The sequence below is a fragment of the Balaenoptera borealis genome (assembly GCF_965194805.1).
Source record: "Balaenoptera borealis genome assembly, chromosome: 14".
Lineage (NCBI taxonomy): Eukaryota > Metazoa > Chordata > Mammalia > Artiodactyla > Balaenopteridae > Balaenoptera > Balaenoptera borealis.
In genome coordinates, this window is record NC_138875.1 from 62,052,352 (window position 1) to 62,074,169 (window position 21,818).

General features: G+C 42.9%; 1 protein-coding gene across 5 annotated transcripts in view; it reads right to left on the reverse strand.

The window, feature by feature from the left end:
- Positions 1-21,818, reverse strand: part of PIEZO2 (piezo type mechanosensitive ion channel component 2) — a 344,750-nt gene that overhangs the window by 147,003 nt on the left and 175,929 nt on the right. For all 5 annotated transcript variants that reach the window (XM_082354794.1, XM_082354793.1, XM_082354795.1 and 2 more), the window contains exon 5: positions 5,405-5,567. In XM_082354794.1, the coding sequence (XP_082210920.1) occupies positions 5,405-5,567 (163 nt within the window). The remainder of the gene's footprint in view (positions 1-5,404; positions 5,568-21,818) is intronic.

Sequence of the window (21,818 nt, forward strand, 5' to 3'; positions counted from 1 at the left end):
TACAGTGAAAACTCTCAAAAAAGTGGGTGGGTATAGAGGGAACATACCTCAACATAACAAAAGCCACATATGACAAACCCACAGCTAACATCATACTCAACAGTGAAAAGCTGAAAGCTTTTCCTCTAAGATCAGGAACAGGATAAGGATGCCCACTCTCATCACTTTTTTTACACACAGTGTTGAAAGTCCTAGCCACAGCAATTAGGCAAGAAAAAAATAAAAGACATCCAAATTAAAAAGAAGCAAAACTGGCACTATTTGCCCATGGCATGATACTATATATAGAAAACCCTAAAGACTCCACCAAAAAACTATTACTACTAATAAAAAAATTAAGCAAAGTTTCAGTATACAAAATTAATATACAGAAATTGGTTGCATATCTATACACTAATAACAAACTATCAGAAAGAGAAATTAAGAAAGCAACCCCATTTACAATTGCATCAAAAAGAATAAAATACTTAGGAATAAATTTAACCAAGGAGGTTAAAGACTTGTACTCTGAAAACTATAAGACACTGATGAAAGAAATTGAAGATGACACAAATAAATGGAAAGATATACTGTGCTCAAGGGTTGGAAGAATTAGTATTGTTAAAATGTTCATACTACCCAGAGCAATACAAAGATTCAATGCAATCCCTACCAAGTAGCAATGGCATTTTTTACAGAACTAGAACAAAGAATCCTAAAATTTTTATGGAACCACAAAAGACCCCAAATAGCCAAAATAATCTTGAGAAAGAACAAAGCCAGAGGTATCATGCTCCCTGATTTCAAACTATATTACAAAGCTAGAGAAATCAAAACAGTACAGTATTGGCACAAAAACATACACATAGATCAATGGAACACAATAGAGAGCCCAGAAATAAACCCACCCATTTATGGTCAATTAATCTATGACAAGGGAGGCAAGAATATACAATGGAGAAAAGACAGTCTCTTCAATAAGTGGTGTTGAGAAAACTGGACAGTTACATGCAAAAGAATGAAACTGGACTACTCTCACACAATACGCAAAAATAAATTCAAAATGAGTTAAAGACTCAACCCACCCCAGACCTGGCACAGTGCTCCAAGCAGAGATCAGGCTCCCTAAAAAAGTTCTGATTGGAGTTAGGAACAGACAGATGGATGGGAGGATGGGAAAGGAAAGTGGTGGATTCCAGGGTAGGTACAGCACTGCTCAACCTTTTGACATTTTAATCATAAAGACATGCATTTTCTTTGCATCTTAGTTCATCACAAGTAATTATTTGGGTCCTGAACCTTTCAGGACACTTTTAGGCAACAGGAAGGGTCTGTGCGCCCTTAGAACTGTGGCTTTTGTCATCACTCCCTGAATTCTTCATTTCTAGAGGGAGCACAGCAGTCAGAAGAGCTAAATTTAGCTGGTTCTCATAAAAGAAAACGGGTGGTTCAGGGTCAGTAATAATCTCTGTAACCAAAGACAAACAGAGACGGATGACCATGTCTTTGTGCTTGAAAGCCAGGATCTAGAAAATGGAAAGCAGGTGACTCTGGACTAGATCTCAGGTGGGAACTGAGCAGATGCCTAATTAAAAGGTGACAATAAAGAGATTGATTTCTTCCATTCTTTGTTTCTTGCTCTTAAAAAAATAGTAACTTGAGCTTCAAAGTTGAAGCTTGACCTGCAGTCCAGCTGACCATTTTCTGTGCCAGATGCTACAGTAGACTAACGAACGTTAGGTATTAGAAAGGAGGGTGCAGATTTGAGGTTCCGAAGGAATTTCCAAATAATATTATCGGGACCTAAATGTTACATCACTGAATTTTTAATGGATGGGCAATGATTTATACTGGAATATTCTTTATATCCTTCATGTTTGATTTGTCAGACTATTTAGAAGATGCCTCTTGAAGCAGACTAAGTTGAGACTAAAATTCCTATTTGAATAAAGATTTAATTTATCATAAATTTAGTTCAATAGTATATTAAACTATTATCTGTTTCAAAAAAATAAGGCCTGAAACCTCGTTAAATAGCTAGAAAGACCTAGAAGTATATAAACACACAGATGCTATCAGCTTGGTAAAATGACTGATGTAATTGGTGTTTTATTGCACAGATAACCTTTCTACACAATTTAATTTTCATAACACAATTCATTTTTTTAAAGGCTTAAGAATCAGAATCTTTTTCCCAGTTATGATTTGTCGTTCTGCTTCTGAATTAAAATGAACGAATAAACAAGACCACAGATACGTCAGCTGGAAAAGAACCTTTTATGGCACTTGGGGAGTTGGTTCTTGACTGAGGTCTGCTCTCTGTAAAATTCAAGAACAGGGGCAAAGCCTCCCACCCATGCCCCCTGGGGGTTTTTAGGGGGAATCCTTGGATTTGTGATGCCCTTTAAAACAGCAAACTTGAGGCTCATTATCAAGTCCATGAAGATTAGGGAAGACTCCTGAGCCTTCTCCAGGAATTAGTTGCTACTTTGAAAGCATGCTAGATTTGAAAAGGAATTCTCCCAGGCACCAGAGGATTGATTAATCTGCCATTTCTCCACTGAGATAAATGAAAGAAGAAGGAACGCCAGCAAACACTATCCTTTCAAAGGATCCTTGGGACTTCCCTGGTGGCGCAGTGAAGAATCCGCCTGCTAATGCAGGGGACACGGGTTTGATCCCTGGTCTGGGAAGATCCCACATGCCGCAGAGCAACTAAGCCCGTGTGCCGCAACTACTGAGCCTGCACTCTAGAGCCTGCAAGCCACAACTACTGAGCCCACGTGCCACAACTACTGAAACCCACGTGCCCTAGAGCCCTTGCTCTGCAACAAGAAGCCAACGCAATGAGAAGCCGGCGCACCACAACAAAGAGTAGCCCCCGTTGGCCGCAACTAGAGAAAGCCCATGCACAGCAACAAAGACCCAACGCAGCCAAAAAAAAAAAAAAGCCAGGAATTAAAAAAAAAAAAATTCAAAGGATCCTCAAAAACCAAGCAATCTAGAACACAAACGCCAAGATTTACAAGTAGCAGGAAGTATGCTAGGGACTTCAAAATAAAACAAATTCTCTTGCTTATTTCTCCTGGCCATGTATTTCTATTCTTTTCAGACTCTAGCTAGATGGTTCCCCGGTAAGATGTATTTCCTCCTGGATTCATCTCAGAAGATTCACTCTAGCCTGCTCCCCTGGGCCATCTGGGGGCTGGAATGTACTAAGAGAATGGAACTTAATATCTAAATTAGACCCAAACAAATTTAACCGAGAGGGAAATCAACCTCATAATAATGATATTTAGTATTTTCAAAGCCCCGATAAATAATGTTTAGAGTATCTACCCCTCTTTTCCTTATTGTTAAATAATGTCATCAATAATATATAGGGCACAGATATTTAAACAACTTTCAAATGGGAGAGAGGTACCATAAGCCTGTCTTGGAGAACCGAGGGGAATCAGGAAGGAAACATGATTTTAGAATTAGTCAATGATATCGTGTCTCTTCTTCAACAGATGTGTGATCTTGACCTTAACCTAAACATCCCTTATCTTCCGTAGGTCAGTGTAGGTTTTCCTAGTTTTATGGTAAAAGAGAGTTTGAATTTGGAGACAGAAGTCCTTTTCATAGGAAGCTTTGTAGTTCAGTCATGGTTGTTACTAAAGGCACAGAAGGGATTCTTTTACCAAGTGGATGGCCTCAAACACACCCTCCAACTTAGCTTTCTTTCATTCTACGAGACCCTGAATTTGAAATTTTTGAGATTGTTCTACTGCCTCTCAAACTGGAGAAGAGCAGAGGGAGAGCAGGTGCCCTTTATTATTAAGTCCTCACAACAATCTCTGCTTTGCAGAAAAAGAGAATAAACAATTTTCCCAACATCACACAGCCACCTTAGGCGGCTTCCAAGTCTGACTTTAGAGTCCACTCAATTCCCAGTAAATATCCTTTACACTCCATCTATAATATGAGGATAACTGAAAAATCAACCTCACTTTATAAATAATAATAATAAAAAACCCTAAGTCTGGAGAGCTTGAGTTAATGGATTTATTTTCACTGAACCTGGAAAATTTGGGGTAATTATTTAAGCCAGCTGATGTTCAAAACTGTAAATATTATAAAATAAATTTCAAATGTAAAAATGGAGATTAAAAATTTAAATTCTGTCGTATAATTATAAAGCCAACCAGAAGAAAAAGCACCTTCACAGTTTTATCTATTTTCAGGGCACCAAAAAGTGTTGTGTAGTTTGCAAACTTGAATGCAAGAGATGGGTAGTTATTACCTTGCTATAATTAATTTTTATACCATGTACCTTTTTGAACATGTCTTAAAAATAGTAGGATATGGATACACAATGTGATCGTATATCTTTTACCCATAAGGATTTTAGGCGATAACATCATTTCTAGTCTGCAGAGGTTAACTGAATCATATTCATTCTTTCTTCATTGTTGTATTTCTGATAAGTATACAAGGTAAAGTGCTGCTTATTTGTGAAGCATGTACATCATCTGCTGTAACTGAGAATTTTCTTCCTTTGATGGCTTCGTGGTTATCATTCTCAATATAAGTAATTTCAAGTAACTTCAGTTTTATAGATTTAATTTCTTGCCAAAGCTTATGAATGAAATATTTGGTATTTGTGTCTTGTGTCAAACGTCCAAATGTACTCTTTTATGGAACTTTTTTTACTGTAAATTTCATCTTTCAATTACCAGATCAATTACTTTTTAAGTCAATGTCACCTAGACTCACATAACAAAGTGCAGTTATTAGAACAAACAGGTCAGGGACAGAGTGACAGCTGTCTCACGTGCTCCCATTCACCACGGAGTGAAATCTGACGTGTCCCCTGGTCCAGCTAAAAACATAGCTAAAACTTCACATACATTTTACTCATTCTTACACTTTTCCAAATGCATGTATTTTTTCTCTGGAGGGCTTTAAAAATACCTCGATGGAAGCATGTGGAGTTAACACACTGACTCAGGACAGCAAGGTGCACAGACTGGAAGCTTCCTTCAAGGTGGAATTAATTTTTTTCTCCTACAACTACCAGGTGTTACTTCTCTAAGAGCATTGCAGTAACGAAGGTATCTTGACCATAGGCTATGATACAAATTTGAAAGGTTCCCCATCTGAGTTAACGGCAGATGACAGTGAAGAGACACAGGGTCAAGCCCAGGCCCTTAGGGGATGACGCCTCTCGCAGGGCAGCCCTCATGGTCCCCGAACTTGTCTCCTCATGGCCCAGGCATGGGTGAGAATGTCCACACGTGAGTACCACACGAGGGGGTGCCAAGTAACCGCCCAGCATCGGAGGGCATGAAGCACAGTGCATATCTCACTGTTACACTGTCACAACCTACCAAGGTCAAGGTCCCAGAAATCAAAGAAGGAAGAGGCACAAAGTCAGATTTACCGATTCTTCATTCTCAAACTCCAGATTATACTGCGCTGCTTCTTCAGTCACTGGTTTCTGAACGATGTTCCTACAGACCAGCCAGATGGTCAGACTGGCTATGAACATGCCGACGTCAGGCACAAACACTCGGATCCCGTTGCCAGCATCAGCTCCCTTTAAGCTATGGAGGGGAAAAAAGGGGGGGGGGATTTAGTTGTTTTTATGTTGCTATGGTTAAACCATCTTAAAGTATGTTTGAATCTTCTTAATGATTTAAAATAAAGACTGCTCAGTTTCTGCCCAGAAGGTCCCAGAAAGCTTTTCACCAACCCCGGTCTTATGTAATCTACTAAGATTCAGGAAGCTTCCAGGGAGTTTTAGAAATAGTATAAAGAACCCTAAACCAATTCTCACTCCTAAAACGTGCTAACGAACTAACTTGTTATTAAATAAACCACATGTCCAGTACAGAGACAGGTGTTTGCAATCTAGGTGGAGCAGTTAAATACTAGATGTACACAAGCAGCTACGAGACACTGGACCTTGGAAGTAAATCAAAGTTAGAAGGAAAAACAGAGAAGATGTTAAAGCAATCCTTGAACAGGAGCTCTTCATGATTTTGAATACTGAGTTGATTTTGTTTTCCATCCTGTTCCAAGAAAGATCGTTAACAGAGAACTCAGAAGATTCGGTTCCAGTGTCAGTAGGACCTGACAGCTGCCTTTCACTGGAGGCCTTCCCCACGTCCTGTGTCCTTCCTCTGCCCCAAAGAGATAACACTGTTTGTCTTCTTTATCTCACTGGACTCAGATAGGAAATTATGCATGTAAAGATACACAGTTTTCCATATACACTTCATGTGATGAAATACATACTGTAGTCATTTACATTGGATATGTGATATATTGGTAAAAACATAATAAATAGCAAGACCCCATCACCTAGAAATAACTGTGTTAACATTTTAGTAAACTAAAAAATCATATGATATTGCTTACATGTGGACTCTGAAAACATGATACAAATAAATTTATTTACAAAACAGAAATAGACTCACAGACATTGAAAACAAACTTGTGGTTACCAAAGGGGAAAGGCGGGGAAGGGATAGATTAGGAATTTGGGATTAACATACACACACTACTGTACATAAAGTAGAAAAGCAACAAGGACCTATTGTATAGCACAGGGAACTGTACTCAATATTTTGTAATAAACTATAATGGAAAAGAATCTAAAAAAGAATATATATGTATACATATATATATGTATATATAACTGAATCACTTTGCTGTATACCTGAAACTAACACAACATTGTAAGTCGACTATATTTCAATAACATTTTTAAAAATTAGTAATAATATCTACCACTTACTGAGCAATTGCTTTGTACTAAGAGCTTCGTACATATTATTTAGTCCAACCAATCACCATAAAGAGTTAGGCATTATTACTTATCTTCCTTTTACATATGAAAAAACTAAGGCTCCAAAAGGTAAACTTACTTCCCTAAAGTCACACGGATAATCAGAGAGAGAACAGAATTAATCCTCAAGCTCCCTGTAAGTGCAAAGTTTATGCTGTCAACCACTGCATCCTCCTATACGTAACCCCACAGCCTTACCTTCCAGTCTTCCTTCTGTGCATGGACATGCGTTCTTAGAGTTAACAAAACTCAGCTCATACTTTACCTATGGTTTTTGACAATGATTTGTTCATTTAATACATCACTCACATTTTCACAACTCACTGAAGATTTTTAAGCCTCACCACACTCACAGTCAGACAGGATTTACTTAACTAGTCCACTACTGTTGTACATTTAGAATATTTCCATCTATTTGTTACTATAATATAAATAAAAGTTAAATCTTCATTAAGTAAAGAGTCTTCTTATCCAAGATCTTTTAGGAAGAATTCCTTAGACCAGTCTAACTGGCTTTTTATAAAAATGGTCTGGAAGAGGGCATCCCTTGCAGAAGCTTCGATTTTCCACACGACTCTAAACTCTTCTGAACAGAGAAACATGAAAGTGATGAGACATCCCTTTACTTCCATAAATAAAACACACGTGGTTGTGTGAAAGGTTTCTTAAAATGGCAAATTCCTTTCATATGGGTTAAGAGTAAGTCAATTACGAAAACTTCATCCAAACTTTATAATTACTTATGAAACTTAAAATCCAGAATCGTAATAATGAAATCTGATGACTGATTTCATCATAATAAAAATGTAGAGGTTTGCTGTCTACTTTTAAAGTACATCTAACGTGATCAGACAGAGCAAAGGAGAATTAATATCATCAGAATGAGAACTGAGAGAGAGGCCAGAAAACAAAGGCCAGGCTGGGGCGGGGTAGGGGTGTTTCCTGTGAGGGGCTGTCAGGGGAGCTGGTGGGTCCTTCCCGGGTGGATTTGGGGGGATAAATTATTGTAGCTCTTTTGTGGAAAATGAATTGACCATGGCATTTTATGAAAAGCACCAACCAAGCAGACTGGAGGGGAAAGAGCTCCTACAGAAAGCCAGCAGCGCCGGGCTCCTTCCATCTGTGCTCTGCAGGCGCCTCCCAATTTGCAAACAGTGGCTTTGAGGCTACAGCCCCAGCTTTGTGCTTCTTGGTCCCCAAAGAGACACTCGATAGCCCACATACACTAAGGGAGTAAATGAACGCAGCTTGCAAAAGCAATCCTCCAACTGCTATAACAGAATTCAGCTCCTGGATCCAGGACTGGGCTACAATCCGACTCAGAATGGAATCATTCAGCCACAGAGGTGCCAACCTATTAACTGCGGCTCTCGGGTCCCGAGCTAACAAAGCAGCACATTCATGGCACTGCCTAGCGGACACAATGAGCCTTCAGAAGACGATAATGCGGGTCGTGGACAATGCCCAGGTCAAAGTCCAACCGATATGTCCTGTGGGGACCATCTTATCACTGAAGTCTCCTTCTTCACTGTCTAGACCAGTGTCTACTGAGTTACATTAATCAGAACGCTAGTCCTCAGAAATGCTGCAAATTAAAGCAAAACAAGACAAAACGAAAGGAGAAAAAAAACAGTTGCTGGTCAAATAAGTGTTAGAAAATCACAACGAATATTATTATAGTAAAGAACTTGAGAAGTTCTGTAGTAAACAATAACTTTGAGTTTACTTAAGCCTCCGTTTCCCAAATTTATTTGACCACAAACCATTTCTTAGTTTTATCTAACACCTATTACATTCTGCCGAGCTAGTGCTCACGGCGCAAGCTTTAGAAAATGCTGACTCAGTGTCTCCTCACTGGTCTATAGTTTTGATCACAATGAATGGACAGTTTGGAAATTATACTAACGTGTAGCTAATCTTTATACATTTGGTTTTGAATAAGCCCCTAATAATTGCAGTCAGTGACACCTCATTCCTCTCCCTCAGCTCTCCCCCCATCTATCCACCCACTCACTCAGGAAGTCACTGCAGCCATGGAGCTGGAAGAAACCAGAAACGATCTAGTCCATTTCCTCATCTTGCAAAGAAGAAACCAACCCAGGGAAGGTTGAAGCCTGGGCCAAATGCACAGCTGGCGGCAGAGCCCTTGTTGGGAGCTGCCACTCACTGCACTTGCCCCCCGCTTCTACCTGCTGCCGCAGCTTCCCCCCACTCACCGCTCCCACTGCAAGGCCCGATGGCCCATTCCAACCCCAACCCATGCCACCTCTGTGCTGCGCTGGACGAATCTGCTCCCAGATCCACTCTCCTTGCTTTCCTTCCCTCTCCTGTCTACTTCTCCACCTCCCTCTGGACACCCCCGAAGGCTCACCTTGCTGGGAGATCCCCCTAGGGAGTGCAGGGCTGGGCTGTGCCCACCAGGCTCCTCTTCTCTGCCTCCCGCTTAAATGTTGATGAGTTGGCAAGGTCTGGTCCTCACTTACTTTTTCTAACTCCACATGGCAGACCTGAATGACACACCCACTGCCGAGCCTCCACTCAGCATCTGCACGACGACTTACAAATCTGCACACCCAGTCCAAGCATGTCCCCGAGACCCATTTTCCTACTAGACATCTCCATTCAGTATTCGACAGCTTTTACAACTAAATGCTATCTTTATTCCAAAATCTGCTCTTCCTCCCTTATTCCTCACCTTGAAAGATGGTGCTGCCACCAGTGTAGTAACCAGGACAGAACCTGGGCCCTGCCATCTGTCACGGGAAACCTGGAGATTCTGTCTCCATGCCTTTGTTTCTCCTCCCCGCCCCCCTCTTTTTTGGCTTCTGGATTATTGAACAGCATCCTTGTCACTTTGCCTCAGGGCGTCCCCTCTGCTAAGCAGGCCTCCACATTAGCACCTGAGCTTAACTTTTAGAAGCACACGTTGGGCATGCCCACCGCCCTGCTGACGAGAAAGGTCTATCGTCCCAAGCACACCCGCGAGGCCCTCGGTATTGCAGGCCCGTCTGCCTTGTCTCTTGCTATGACTTCCTTGGACCTCAAATTCCACCCATGCTGACCGCATACACCAGGACAGGCAGGTGTTTGTTCCTCCGAGTCAGTGTGCGATCTTCTCCCTTGGACTACAACGCCCTTCTCACACACGCTTCCAGGGTGTCCTCATCAGTCAAGACTCACCTCCCACACCTCCACCTCGAAGTCTGTCCGCCACCTGCCACCTTTAGATGCCTAAATGCCTATGTACACTTAATACTTTATGTCGCTAACTTGTTTGTGAATCTCTGTATCCAGGAGGACTATATATATATGTGTGTGTGTGTGTGTATGTTTACATATTACGTTTGTGTGTGTGTGGTGGGGTACAGTGCGTGCTCTGAGTACAGGCTGGCAGAATTAATGTTACCTCCAAATATTTACTCTTTCCTTCCTATGACAATAGTTTGTGCAAAGTACTGTTGAAGAATTAGATCTGCTGTCTGCCACAAAGAGCCCCGTACTTTCGCTCGGGGAAGGTAAAGTACAAAGGGCAGGGCACGTCACTGTGGTCTGGGGAACAGCTGAAGATCGAGGGGTTGATGAGTAACATCTTAATTATTTGGACACAATTTAATTTTCAAAATTGGAAATTATAAGCCATTCAGAATACATATGCAGTTTTATTAAATGCATATATTGGAGAAAACATTTCAAGAAAAAGAAATATGTGTTATAGCTAATGAACAATGAGTGGCTCGATTTGGTGGGATTTTTTATTTACTCATTCCAAAGATATTTATTGAGCCTCTAGCACGTGCCAGGCACTGTCCCTGGGCACTGAGTGTTGGTTATGAAAGTGTCTTAAACACAGAGATAAATCAGGAAGAGGGGTTATGGCCAGGTCCTCCCTACTGGACTCGGATTTCTGGCAAAGCATCCACACAACCAGAACGGCTGAATTGTTCAGAGCAAATGAGGCCCTACCGTCATCACGGAACTGAGACTGCAGAGGAAATCGTGAGATGGTCTTGAGAAGTGGTGCCCAGAGGCGGTGTTTCCATGAGCGTGAGGTGTGGTGTGGAGGTGGCAGGTCACCCTGGAAGCCACACGGGGTTTGTGCCTGAGAGAGAAGTCTTGACTGACAGGGTGGAGGTGAGAGTTTTCTTCTCATATATGTTCTAAAGTCAACAGTGTAAATTAGATGGTCCAGGGACAACGCACAGCACAGAGTAAATATTTGTGGAAGCCTCCATAAACGGATTGTCGATGTGCATTACAGAGCATTTAACAACAAATTAAATTTTATTTCAAATAAATTCTGCATTTGAAACCAGGCTGACCAGGTTATGGATAGAAGCCCTATGCTAATAAATTAACGAGATCAATGAATACATTTCCCCATAAAATGTTACCCTACATAGCTTGACTTTCCAGGCTCAGCTCAATTACATTTTCCATATAGAAAAGCACATGCTAAACTACTTAAAACATCATGTTCTCTACAACAGGCAGACATTTCCTTTCCAATCTGGTTACAGTCACATTGATCCTATTTGTTCAGAGTGATTATCCCTCTTGAAAGGGGGTCAAGGAAGCTGGAAATTGGGAAAAACCTACATATCCATCAAGAGGAGAGAGAATATAGTTATAAAATACTATGAATCAATAAATCAGTGCAAATGTATGTGTGACCATCTACATCAATAAATATGGATGCATCTCACAAACATAATATTAAGCAAAAAAAAAAAGAACTAGCAAACGTACAGAATATAGACCAGTTAGAGATTCACCCACAAAGAGCTCCATGAAAGTCAGGACACAGGGACTCAATCACCTGTGTTGGTAGTGCCCAGGTTCTTAAGATCCTTGAAAGCTGGTTGGTACATACAAAAGTATATCGTTAATATTTCATATTATTTTTAAAAGTCAGAAGAGACATACTGCCCAGAATTCCTCGTGTAGAACACATCTTGAAAACACAAAGTCAATTATCTGCCTGGGAAAGATAATGACCAACTGATGCAGTCATGGCCATGATTATATTTGGTCGGATTGACTCATTAATCAAATTCAATTACCATCCTCCTATCCAAGTCCAGGGATGCAGTGAGACAGGTGTGGATATTCATGGGCAAACCATTTTGCTTTTGTAAGTTTCAGTTTCTCACCAACAAAATGACTTCTTGGGGTCATCCCAACTGTCAAGTTTCCTTTTGACTCAGAAAATTCAAAATAAGGAGGCAGGGAAATGAAGACGGGGCAAAGAAAGAAGAGCGCATTGGAGTTTCAGGTATGGCCGAGAAGCAGACTCAGGAACAAACACAACCACCGTCACCTTCAGAAGCTAGAAAAGAACCACCTCATTTATGCCATTCCTTTTGGGGAGCGAGTCCTTTGGTTCAGAGTTGGTAGGAAGGTCAATGTCAATTGAATTCCAATAAAATAATTAAAATGTCAAATGAGCATTATTTAGATGAATGTGAACTACTGAGATGGTTACACCTGGTTTTCTGGTGGCCTCTGGAGCCCAGGCACAGATGCTCGACCGCGGCTCCACAGAAGCGGAGCTGCACAGGGCCAGGGCTGCCCCAGGGCCTCTGCCCAAGCTCCCATCAGGGTCCCATTTCAACTCCTAGATGGAGTGGTTCAGCTCTTCTTTCCTCCAGGACCTTCACTTCCCCAGTAGCGCCCACAACTGTGCACAGTCTAGCTCCTGAAATACATTCTTTGCCTCACACCCGCTCCCCACAAACCCTGACTGACCCACCCCCATGGTGATCCTCTAATTAGCTTGCACAGACCTTGCGGATGATAGCGACATGGGAAGCGAGTAAAATGTAACCTGTGTAAACTGCAGCCCTCACTCCGGAGCTGGGTGATTTACTCCAGGGAATTGGAAGACACACGGTCTCGGGGTCTCCTCTGCTGGATCTGAAGCGTGAGGGTTATGAATCTAATCTGCACGCACGTTTCTGCTGCAAAGCAGCTCTCACATGTCACTGTGATGTCTGCAAAGGCCATGCAATGTAAGCATTTGCCATCACTGCGGGATCCACTCACGGTGAGGCTGGAATCAACTTCCAGTCACCCCCACCCACCCCAGCCCCGTTTGCTGCCACCGTGCTGAGCGTCACCCTGCAGCTCAGGGTTCTCCCAGCTTCAGGTCATGACTAACTAGTTTATTATCAAATAAAGGCAGTGGCACCAACCAGCATTTTCTTTTTCATGAAACACAGTAGAATAAAACAGGAGTACACTGCATGCAGTAAGAGCAGCTATTGTTTTTTTGAAACTGTATGTATTTGTGTTGTATTGGATCATGACATAAAGTGTACTGGTGTAGTCACAGTAACAACAACAAAAAAAAAAGCTTCAAAATCACTCTCCAGCACAGCTCTGTTCTATCAAACAGGTAGGGCAGTTGTGTCGAGGGCAGATGAAGATAACATAAATCCTTTCTCCAAATCTCTCGGAGCCAAATGTGTTGCAAAATTCATACTTTTCCAGATGTCAGGAAGGCGCCTCTTACAAGATGATGTAATGGTGGCAGCAGGCACAAGGGCAGTGCCCCCCTCCCGCCCCGTCCCGCCCCAAGCACACACACCTGTGACCCTTCACACTCAATGCAATGGTCTCCCCTTGGCTCCCAGGTCAGTTCAGGTCAGGTTTTGCCAACAAGAAATTAGGCTAAAACATCAAGTTTTCAGAGCATTTTCGATTTTGAGATTGCAGATGAGGGATAAGTCTCTTCACTCAAGCACTTCATAACAAACTAGAAATACTAAGCTGTAAAACAAATCAAAACTGTTCCAGGAATAAAATATTAATCAAAGGAGTGAAAAAAATCTCTGAATTTTTACCTGTCAAAAGATGCACCCTATGTTCAGTAAATCCAAGAAATGAAAATATAAATTTGCAAGGCGTGAATTATAGCGTGTTGGCCCACACTGTAAATAGAATTGCCAAAGCATCTCTCTAAATATAGTTTCCCGTGCAGTTAAAATGTGATTTAGTTTTCAAAGTTTTTTCAGAAAGCATTTCAAGTAATTTAGGATTCACTGACTGAAGGCAGACTGAAAGCAGAGGACATAACCAAGAGACATATCAAAATATATGTCCACACAAAGACCTGTAGGCAAAGGTTTAGAGCAGCTTTATTCATAATCACCAATAGCTGAAAACAACCCAAACATCTACCAACTGGTCCCTGGATAATTGTGGTGATCCATACAATGTAATACGATTAACAGTGAAAGTAAGGAGACTTTCAACTCAATGGATGAACCTAAAAAGCATTATGTTAAGTGAAAGAAGCCAGATACAAAAGTCCACAGACTGTGTGAATCCATGAGTCCAAAGGTAGGGGATTGATGACAAAGGGGCAGAAGGAGGCTTTCTAGGATGATGAAAATATTATAAATCTTGAAATGGTGGTGATCACATGACTGCACACGTGTGTCAAACTCATAGAACGACACACCTAAAAAGGGGAGAATTTCACTGGCTGTAAATTACACCTTAGTAAATCTGATGGGGGAGGCACTGGAGTAATAACAGCTGTATGAAGTGTCAAGGGCAATAGAGGGGAAACCCCAAATCTGAGACAATGTAAACGGAGAAAGAGCAGCAAGCAAACCTAACAAGCACTTGATACAAATGTCATGTTTTAAACCAGCTGCATCTGTAAATATGTAACTGTTGAAAATGTACTGAATGGCAGAGATTGTCCTGGGACATATCAACATCCAAAAAGGAAGGTGGTCCCAAAGGTCCTTGAACATCTCACTACAGTATTTCCATGAAGCTGCCTCCCCCAGGGGATTTCCCTACGAGAAAAATTTACAGCAGGGATAAAATTAACAATGTGGGATGCAGAGGAAATGGTTTCTTTTGCAAATCCCTTTGCTTGAAATTCTAGGAAATTACGTTTTAACAGTTCAAGACCTATTACAACATCACTGATTTATGGGTTTAGAGCTAGGTTATTGGGAGACTTTCCTCTAAACATAGATTCGTCATTTTTATAAATAAACAAACAAAATAAACACTCCTAGAGTGAGCCGTGGCCACTGAGGTTTGTACGCCTGCAAATCTGAGCAGTGCGTGTTTCTGCCCTGTTCTCGGGAGGCGAGCCTCCTGCTCCGGACGGGCTGGATTTCTCAAGGATGCTCACGAAGTTCGTGCTCACCATCTTCCGTGTCCCTGTCACGACCCCTCACAAACTCTCCCCACTCCCTGTGCAAATACTGACCTCCTCTGATTCACCACCACAAAGCCAACCGGCCACGCTGCGTCCCTACACTCTGGTTCCCCGATAAAGATGGACACAAAGGCTGTCCCTGTTGACCATGAGCTTTTGGTTGTCTACTGAGAGTGGGTCAGCAATTCAGGATGGGGCCGTTTCTTACACTTCCTTTCCACCCTCTTCATGCCCCCCTCAATGCTAGGTACCAGATCTTCATGTAATAAATACCTCTTTATTGACTTGTACAAGAAATCATCATTTTTTATAGTGGATAAATTTGGTGGGACTGAATGTTCCATAAGGGCTAATGTTTAGGCTGGAATGACACTGTCATCCTCCCAGGCAGTTGAATGAACGAGCCTTTCAATGAAATGCCTACTATGTGCCGGGCCCTGGAGCTTCCTCCTGGTACACGGGTGTTTTAATGTCCTGGGTCTGTGGATTCCACAATCTCGGCCCCTCCTTATGGACAGGAAATTCCCTAAAAGAGGAAGCAGTCTGGCCCAAGCTTCTACCTGGTTCCTCCTCCCCAACCCAGGGCTCTGCCGACTGTTGTTTGTCCAGAGAGAACGTGTGTCCAGCAGCCTGGGGCTCCCCCGGCTTGTCTGGCAGAGAGAGCCCATGACCTTGAGAGGCGGCTCCATCCCTCCTGGAGCCGCCACAGAATCAGGCCGGGGTGGTGCTGTTGGTCAAACGATGTGCAGCATCCAGGCCTGAGTGGGACTGGGGACTGTGGGGCCTGACCTAGGAGGTCCCCACGGCAGGGACAGCACTCCCTCTGAGCCCGTGCCCGGCAAAAAATGGAGTAAGCTTTGCTTTTGTTTGTTTCGGTTTTATTCTTTTCCCTAAAAGTCACTCAGGCAATGTGTGGATAAGGATACTCAGCCTTCCTGGGGTACGGGGGGCAGTAAGGGGGACAAACGCTAACCACTGAGCCACTCAGCCCAGGAATCCCAGAGAAGAGTCAAACGGAACAGCATCCCTATCTCAGCCTCATTTTCCTTCAGAACTTACACACCTGTTTTCTGGAACGTGCTGGTGTCCACCCACACTTGGGGCAAAGCCAGCGCTCGGCTCAGATTTCTAAGGACAGGGTCCTGCACCCCCCAGAACACAGTGTACGTCCATCAGCATCCCAACATGAGACACCGGCACATTCACTGAAACAACACTCACTCCAGGATGGACGCCAGTGATCTGCCTGGATTCCTAAGGCAATATATTTCGCCGGTCAAAGCCGAGAGCAGAGATTTCAAACCCACCCATTTCCCGAGAGGACCAAGTGAAACAACCTTCCCTCTCTTTGCGGCAGGTGGGTCAGCGACAGCCGCGTGAGGGTCCCCTAGGCTGCTCCACCTTTTCTTATCTGGTTTTCATGGTCCCCGGGCTGCTATCTTGTTCATTGACCAGCATTTCCATTTGCTCTGTGGATGACAGGCCACCAGGCCATCTCACGACCCCAGGAAGAGTGAGGTGGACCTAAACCTCAGTAGTGACCACAGGGAGGGTGTGGAAGGAGGGAGCAGACATCAGAACCTCTCAGAGGTAAGAAGGAGTCTCTGTCTGGGTAAGTCAGCGGGTACAGGACAGAGTCTGGTGCGGGGGGGTGTCCTGCCTGACCACAGCTTCCCAAGCTCCCCCAGCACCGAGGGATGGGATAAACTGAGGCAACAGGATTGCTCCTGGTGTGTAATCAGACCTTCACAACGTCCGCAGAGGTTAGCAACAAGAAGAGGCACAGGCTCTACAATCAGGAAGACTTAACTGTCACTTAGTCCTGTGTAAAGAAGTCACTTAACCCTCTGAACGTTCATTGTTAGCTACTTCCAGTATTTTGTGTACGTTTAGAGAGGTCTGTGTGGCTGTGAGCTTGTAGAGATAGATCAGGGCATAAGAAAAGCCAGGAGGAACTGTTTCCACTTTGTTCATTGTGGATGACAGGTTTCCAAGGATTCTGATGGGAAACCCAAACAGTTCCTATGAAATATGCCTGATACAAACTGTTGCTTTATCCAAGCAAGGATGTCTCAGTCCCTAGCTAAGGTGTTTGACTGGCTGGGCTGCGGGAAAGACATTTTATAGCAGCTAAAGCTACATAAGAGCTAATTTCAGACTCTCACGATGCAGAGCAAATGAGAAATCTGAACCGAGGTTTGGGAGTATCTGTTAGCACAATTCTCCAAAACATTCCATTCTGTAGACTCAACATCCAAATTTTATCTCCCTATCAAACAGCGTGAATTTCCTATTATTCATCGTGCTGTCTGCACCAAGACTTGAAAGCTTTCAGTGATCTATTACACAGTTCATTTGCTCATGTCATTAATGAAATCTAAAACGTTCCGGCGGGTACCTTGCATTTTGTATAGAACAAGGTGCCAAGGTTACCACCTGGGAATTCGGGGTTTCAGTTCATAAATTCTCTGTAGGACCTGATCTTTACCACTCATTCAGTCAAAGACTGTTTATATTAAGTCCTAGGGACCTGACTTAGTGAAGATGGAGATTACAAGTCAGAAAATCTTTTCTTCCAGAAATATTTTGAAGGAAAAAAGATGAAGGATTACATCTTTTTTTTCTAGAAGAAAAATAGATCTGTTCACCAAATACTTATTAAATGATGTCATTGTGCTTGAATAAAAAAAGTTTCCTTTCCAAGTTGGAAGTCAAAGTCCTAGGTAAAGCTCTCAACAGACTAAGAAATGGAAATCACCTACTTTTGTTATACACACTCACAATACACACACATATACTCTCATACACACACATACACATAGACACATACACACATGTATGCATATATTAATCTATAGCTTTTACTCTGAGTTTCGAGTATACCCAAGATATTTCGGCAGATCAAAGAAAACAGCAAATTTGATCAATTGCATGAGTAAAGTTTAATGAAACTGATTATATGATATCACATGGATGTAAAAGCCTCAGATGTAAGACCTAACTTTTCTTTCAATTGTGTGGGAGTTATAGACACTTGTTATGGACTGAATGTTTGTGTCCTCGCAAAATTCAGCTGCTGAAATCCTAACCCCCCAATGTGACAGTATTAAAAGATGAGGGCCTTTGGAGGTGATTAGGTCATGAGGGTGGAGCCCCCATGAATGGGATTAGTACCCTTATAAAAGGGACCCCACAGAGCTCTCCTGCATTCTTTCTGCCAGATGAGGACACAGTGACCAGACGGTGTCTGTGAACCAGGAAGCAATCCCTCACCAGACACTGAGTCTGCCAGAGCCTTGATCTTGGACTCCCAGTCTCCAGAACTATGAGGAACGTTTGTTGTTTAGCCCCCCAGTATGTGGTGTGCTGTTATTGTAGCCTGAAAGGACTAAGACAGTATTTAATACATTTTTAGCAAGAATGAATGAGACCTCCATCTACTGTCCTATAATGAGATATGGCCATCTCCTGACAATGGGTTTAAGTAGAATCTAAGTCAGAATCCTGGTCATCCTACAGGTGTGTGCTGGAAGCCAGGACTTTATTTGGACTAAAGATAAAACCATGCAGTTGGTCTTACTCATAACACAGCAGCTTTCTCTACTGGTGCCTAAGGGGACACCTAGTCACCACGTCCTTGCAAATTTTGATCCCGAATAGTCACATCCCACTAGGCTAGGCTGCAGATGTGAAGATGATCCCTGGGTGGCAGGGCACCAAGCCTTGGTTTCCAGTTGCACTCGCTGGTACGGAGCTGATAACCACTTCAGAGCGTTGGAAAGTTTAACAGAGATGATGCCTACACAACACTGTCTACAGAGCTTTTTTGAATATTCTTCCTGTCATTATTGATAAAATAATTCTCACCAAATGGTGGCAAAACAAATTCAGTAGTAATAAATTCCCATCTCACTGAACTTATTAGGTGTACATTCAGACCTGGATGTTGACAAATTCCAGTTTAAAATTCCCATTTCCAGTTCTTCTGCTTAACTTCTCTGTGTCTCGCATAATCATGTGCAAAAGGAGGGAGAGGGTCTCTCTGGGTCTCGGAAGCTCCGAGACCCAGACACGAATGTGTGATTCTGGGACCTAAGTTTAACTCTTGCTGCACCCCTGCTTCTGGGAAATTGAGGGATGGGAATGAACATTTGCCGATTTTACAATTTGAGAAAGAAACACAACGATGTCTTCATCTAAACAAAGCTTTGAAAGTGGGGTTCAGGGACTGTGTTGTACTTTTGAATCCCCTGAACCCGCATGTAAAGTTTTTTTTCTTTATGTGCGTATGTGCATTTTTCTGGAAAGCGAGTCTATTACTTTCATCAGATTCTCTAAGGATCTGTGACATGACACTAACCCTTCTCCCCCCAAAAAAATTGTCAGCCAAGGATTTCTAAAGAATCATAATTGTTGATTAAAGTAATAATATTATGAATAATAATAGTGCTATTTTGGGCTTTCATAGAATAAATCAATGCCAAAGAGAAAATCGGAATCCAAGCTTTTTAGTTTAGTATCAGTTAAGATGGTTTAGTACTGGTTTCTTAGTTCAGAAGGCAAACCTGGGGTGGAGGTTTATTTGGGAAGCCCTTCTGGTAAGTACAAGAGGTTGTGACCAGTGAGGGATGGAGAAGAGAGACACCCAGACAGGTGTCCTGTCTACAGGTCGCTGCCATAAGGGGTTCCTGGAAGCTTTTGCAGAAGCCTATGCAATGCCCTTGGGTTGTCCCCAGGACTGAGCAGGGAGGCGGCAGCCCTTGCCCATGACTTCTGCTGCTCACTGATGCTTCTGGGCCTTTCACCTCAGGCCCCTCCAGCACTGCCTGTGCTGGAGCGAATTTCCAAGGGGCAGGAGGAAGCCGCGGGGTGACAAGCAGAGAGCTGCAGGCACTAGCTGGAGAGACAGCAGCTGTGGGGTGGGCTCAGCCACCTGGACGAGACCCGTTTCATAATCCAGCTTCTCCCACGCACCACGTCCAAGTATTCACCAAGCTGTGATTTCAGACTGTATTTCGTGAAACACACTTGGTTCACATCCTCTCTCTCATATTCAATGTCACTGTCTAATTCAGACACTCGTAATCGCCCTCTGAACTCTTGCCATTGCTTTCTAGAGGATCTTCTGGCTCATCCTCTGGTCTGTGTCGCTGCCCACAGGATGTTTCCAGAAGCACATCCAACATCTTCCCCAGGCGTTACATCCTTCAAAGGCTCCCCGGCACTACCAGGTAAGAGCCACACTTCTGGTCTTGTCCGCAAAGTGCTTCCCGATGCGTTTTCACTGTCCTCAGTTTAATTTCCACGCTCATTTGTGCCTCACGCTCCACCTCTGACAGACGTACTCCAACGAAGCCATCCTCCAAAACCCTGCCTGGCAGCCCCTGAGGTCAAGCTTTCACAAACAACTCCCCCCTCCCCCGACTAGGTAGCCAGGCTTCATCTCAATCCCACCCCCCACATACACACTGACCCACCCTTGCTCTCCTCCACTTCTGTGCATCTATCATTATATGGTATCTGGTACATAGTAGGTGCTCAAAAAACACCCTCTAATGATTGCACTAGAAGGAAGCATGAACTCACCATATCATCTTTAACGTTTACATGTTGGTATTTTCTATCAGACCAAGACCTCCCCATCCCCCCGCCCCCCAGCCCCCAGCATAGTTATAATAATGCAGGCGCAGCAAACACGTGTGGACCCAAAGCATCATTAGTGCTGGCATGGCCGGTTGTAGATGAATGGGAAGCAGAGTCACATAAACCTAAGTTCTCATCAGACCTCTGACACTCACTAGCTGTGTGATCTTGAATAAAATACTTAACCACTCTGGTTTTACTTCGCTCATTTGTAAAATGGGGATGGTACACACATAGATTATATGACTTCTTCCAACTAGACCCTCTCCTTTCCTGTAACAAGACTGTATATCCTGGCCATTCCCGTGTGACTGCAGGGCACCCCTGTAGGAACAGCCTGCTTCTCTGACCATGACCTTGGAGTTGGCCACGTGACCTGCTCAGGCACCTGAAAGTAGCAGAAGTGGCTTGTGTCCCACCTGGGCACAGGCTCTAAAAGCCATGGTGGCTGTAGCAGTTTCTCCCCAGATGCAAGCAAGGCATCCACCAAATGAAGGCCCTGGTTCAGTCTGGATCCCAAAAAGAAGAAGGCGCTTGGAGAAGATCCACAGTCGATCCAGCTTTTGCAGCTGATGTTTAATATGAGCAAGAAATAAACCTCTGGTCTCCTAAGTCACTGAGATACAAGGTTGTTAGCCAGAATAAGCTAGCAGAATCCAACTCTAGAAGTGTTGTGAGAATTCCATAAACGAGATGAGCACTTAACAGAGAGCGAGGCCAGTGTATGAGAGATTTGAACAAATCTAAGTGCCTTCCCATCACGTCTGCATCTAGCCCAGGCGTGGGCACAAAGCAGAGGTTTGAAAATGTTCAAGTAAATGAATAAATAAATAAATTGGGCTTAATTTTAAACACCAAAGCACAGAAATATCCTTTACTTCCAGTCATTTTTGAATATAGATTATTTTGACAAGAATTTTGTATCATAATTTCCAAATAGCTTGCTAAAGTTTCTAGAAATATTTATTATATACAGTCTGAAAAAATTAAATAATTTAGAAGTTCATCTTGTGGGAAGCTAGCACAACAACAGGGTAAATCTTTTAATCACAAGACATGCACTGCGTGCATTTATATGCAAAAGTACTGCTATTTTAAAAGCTACAAGTATGACAACACACAACTACAACCCAACTAGGACCTCCCTGGTTTAACTCGGTAGACCACAAGATTATAGTA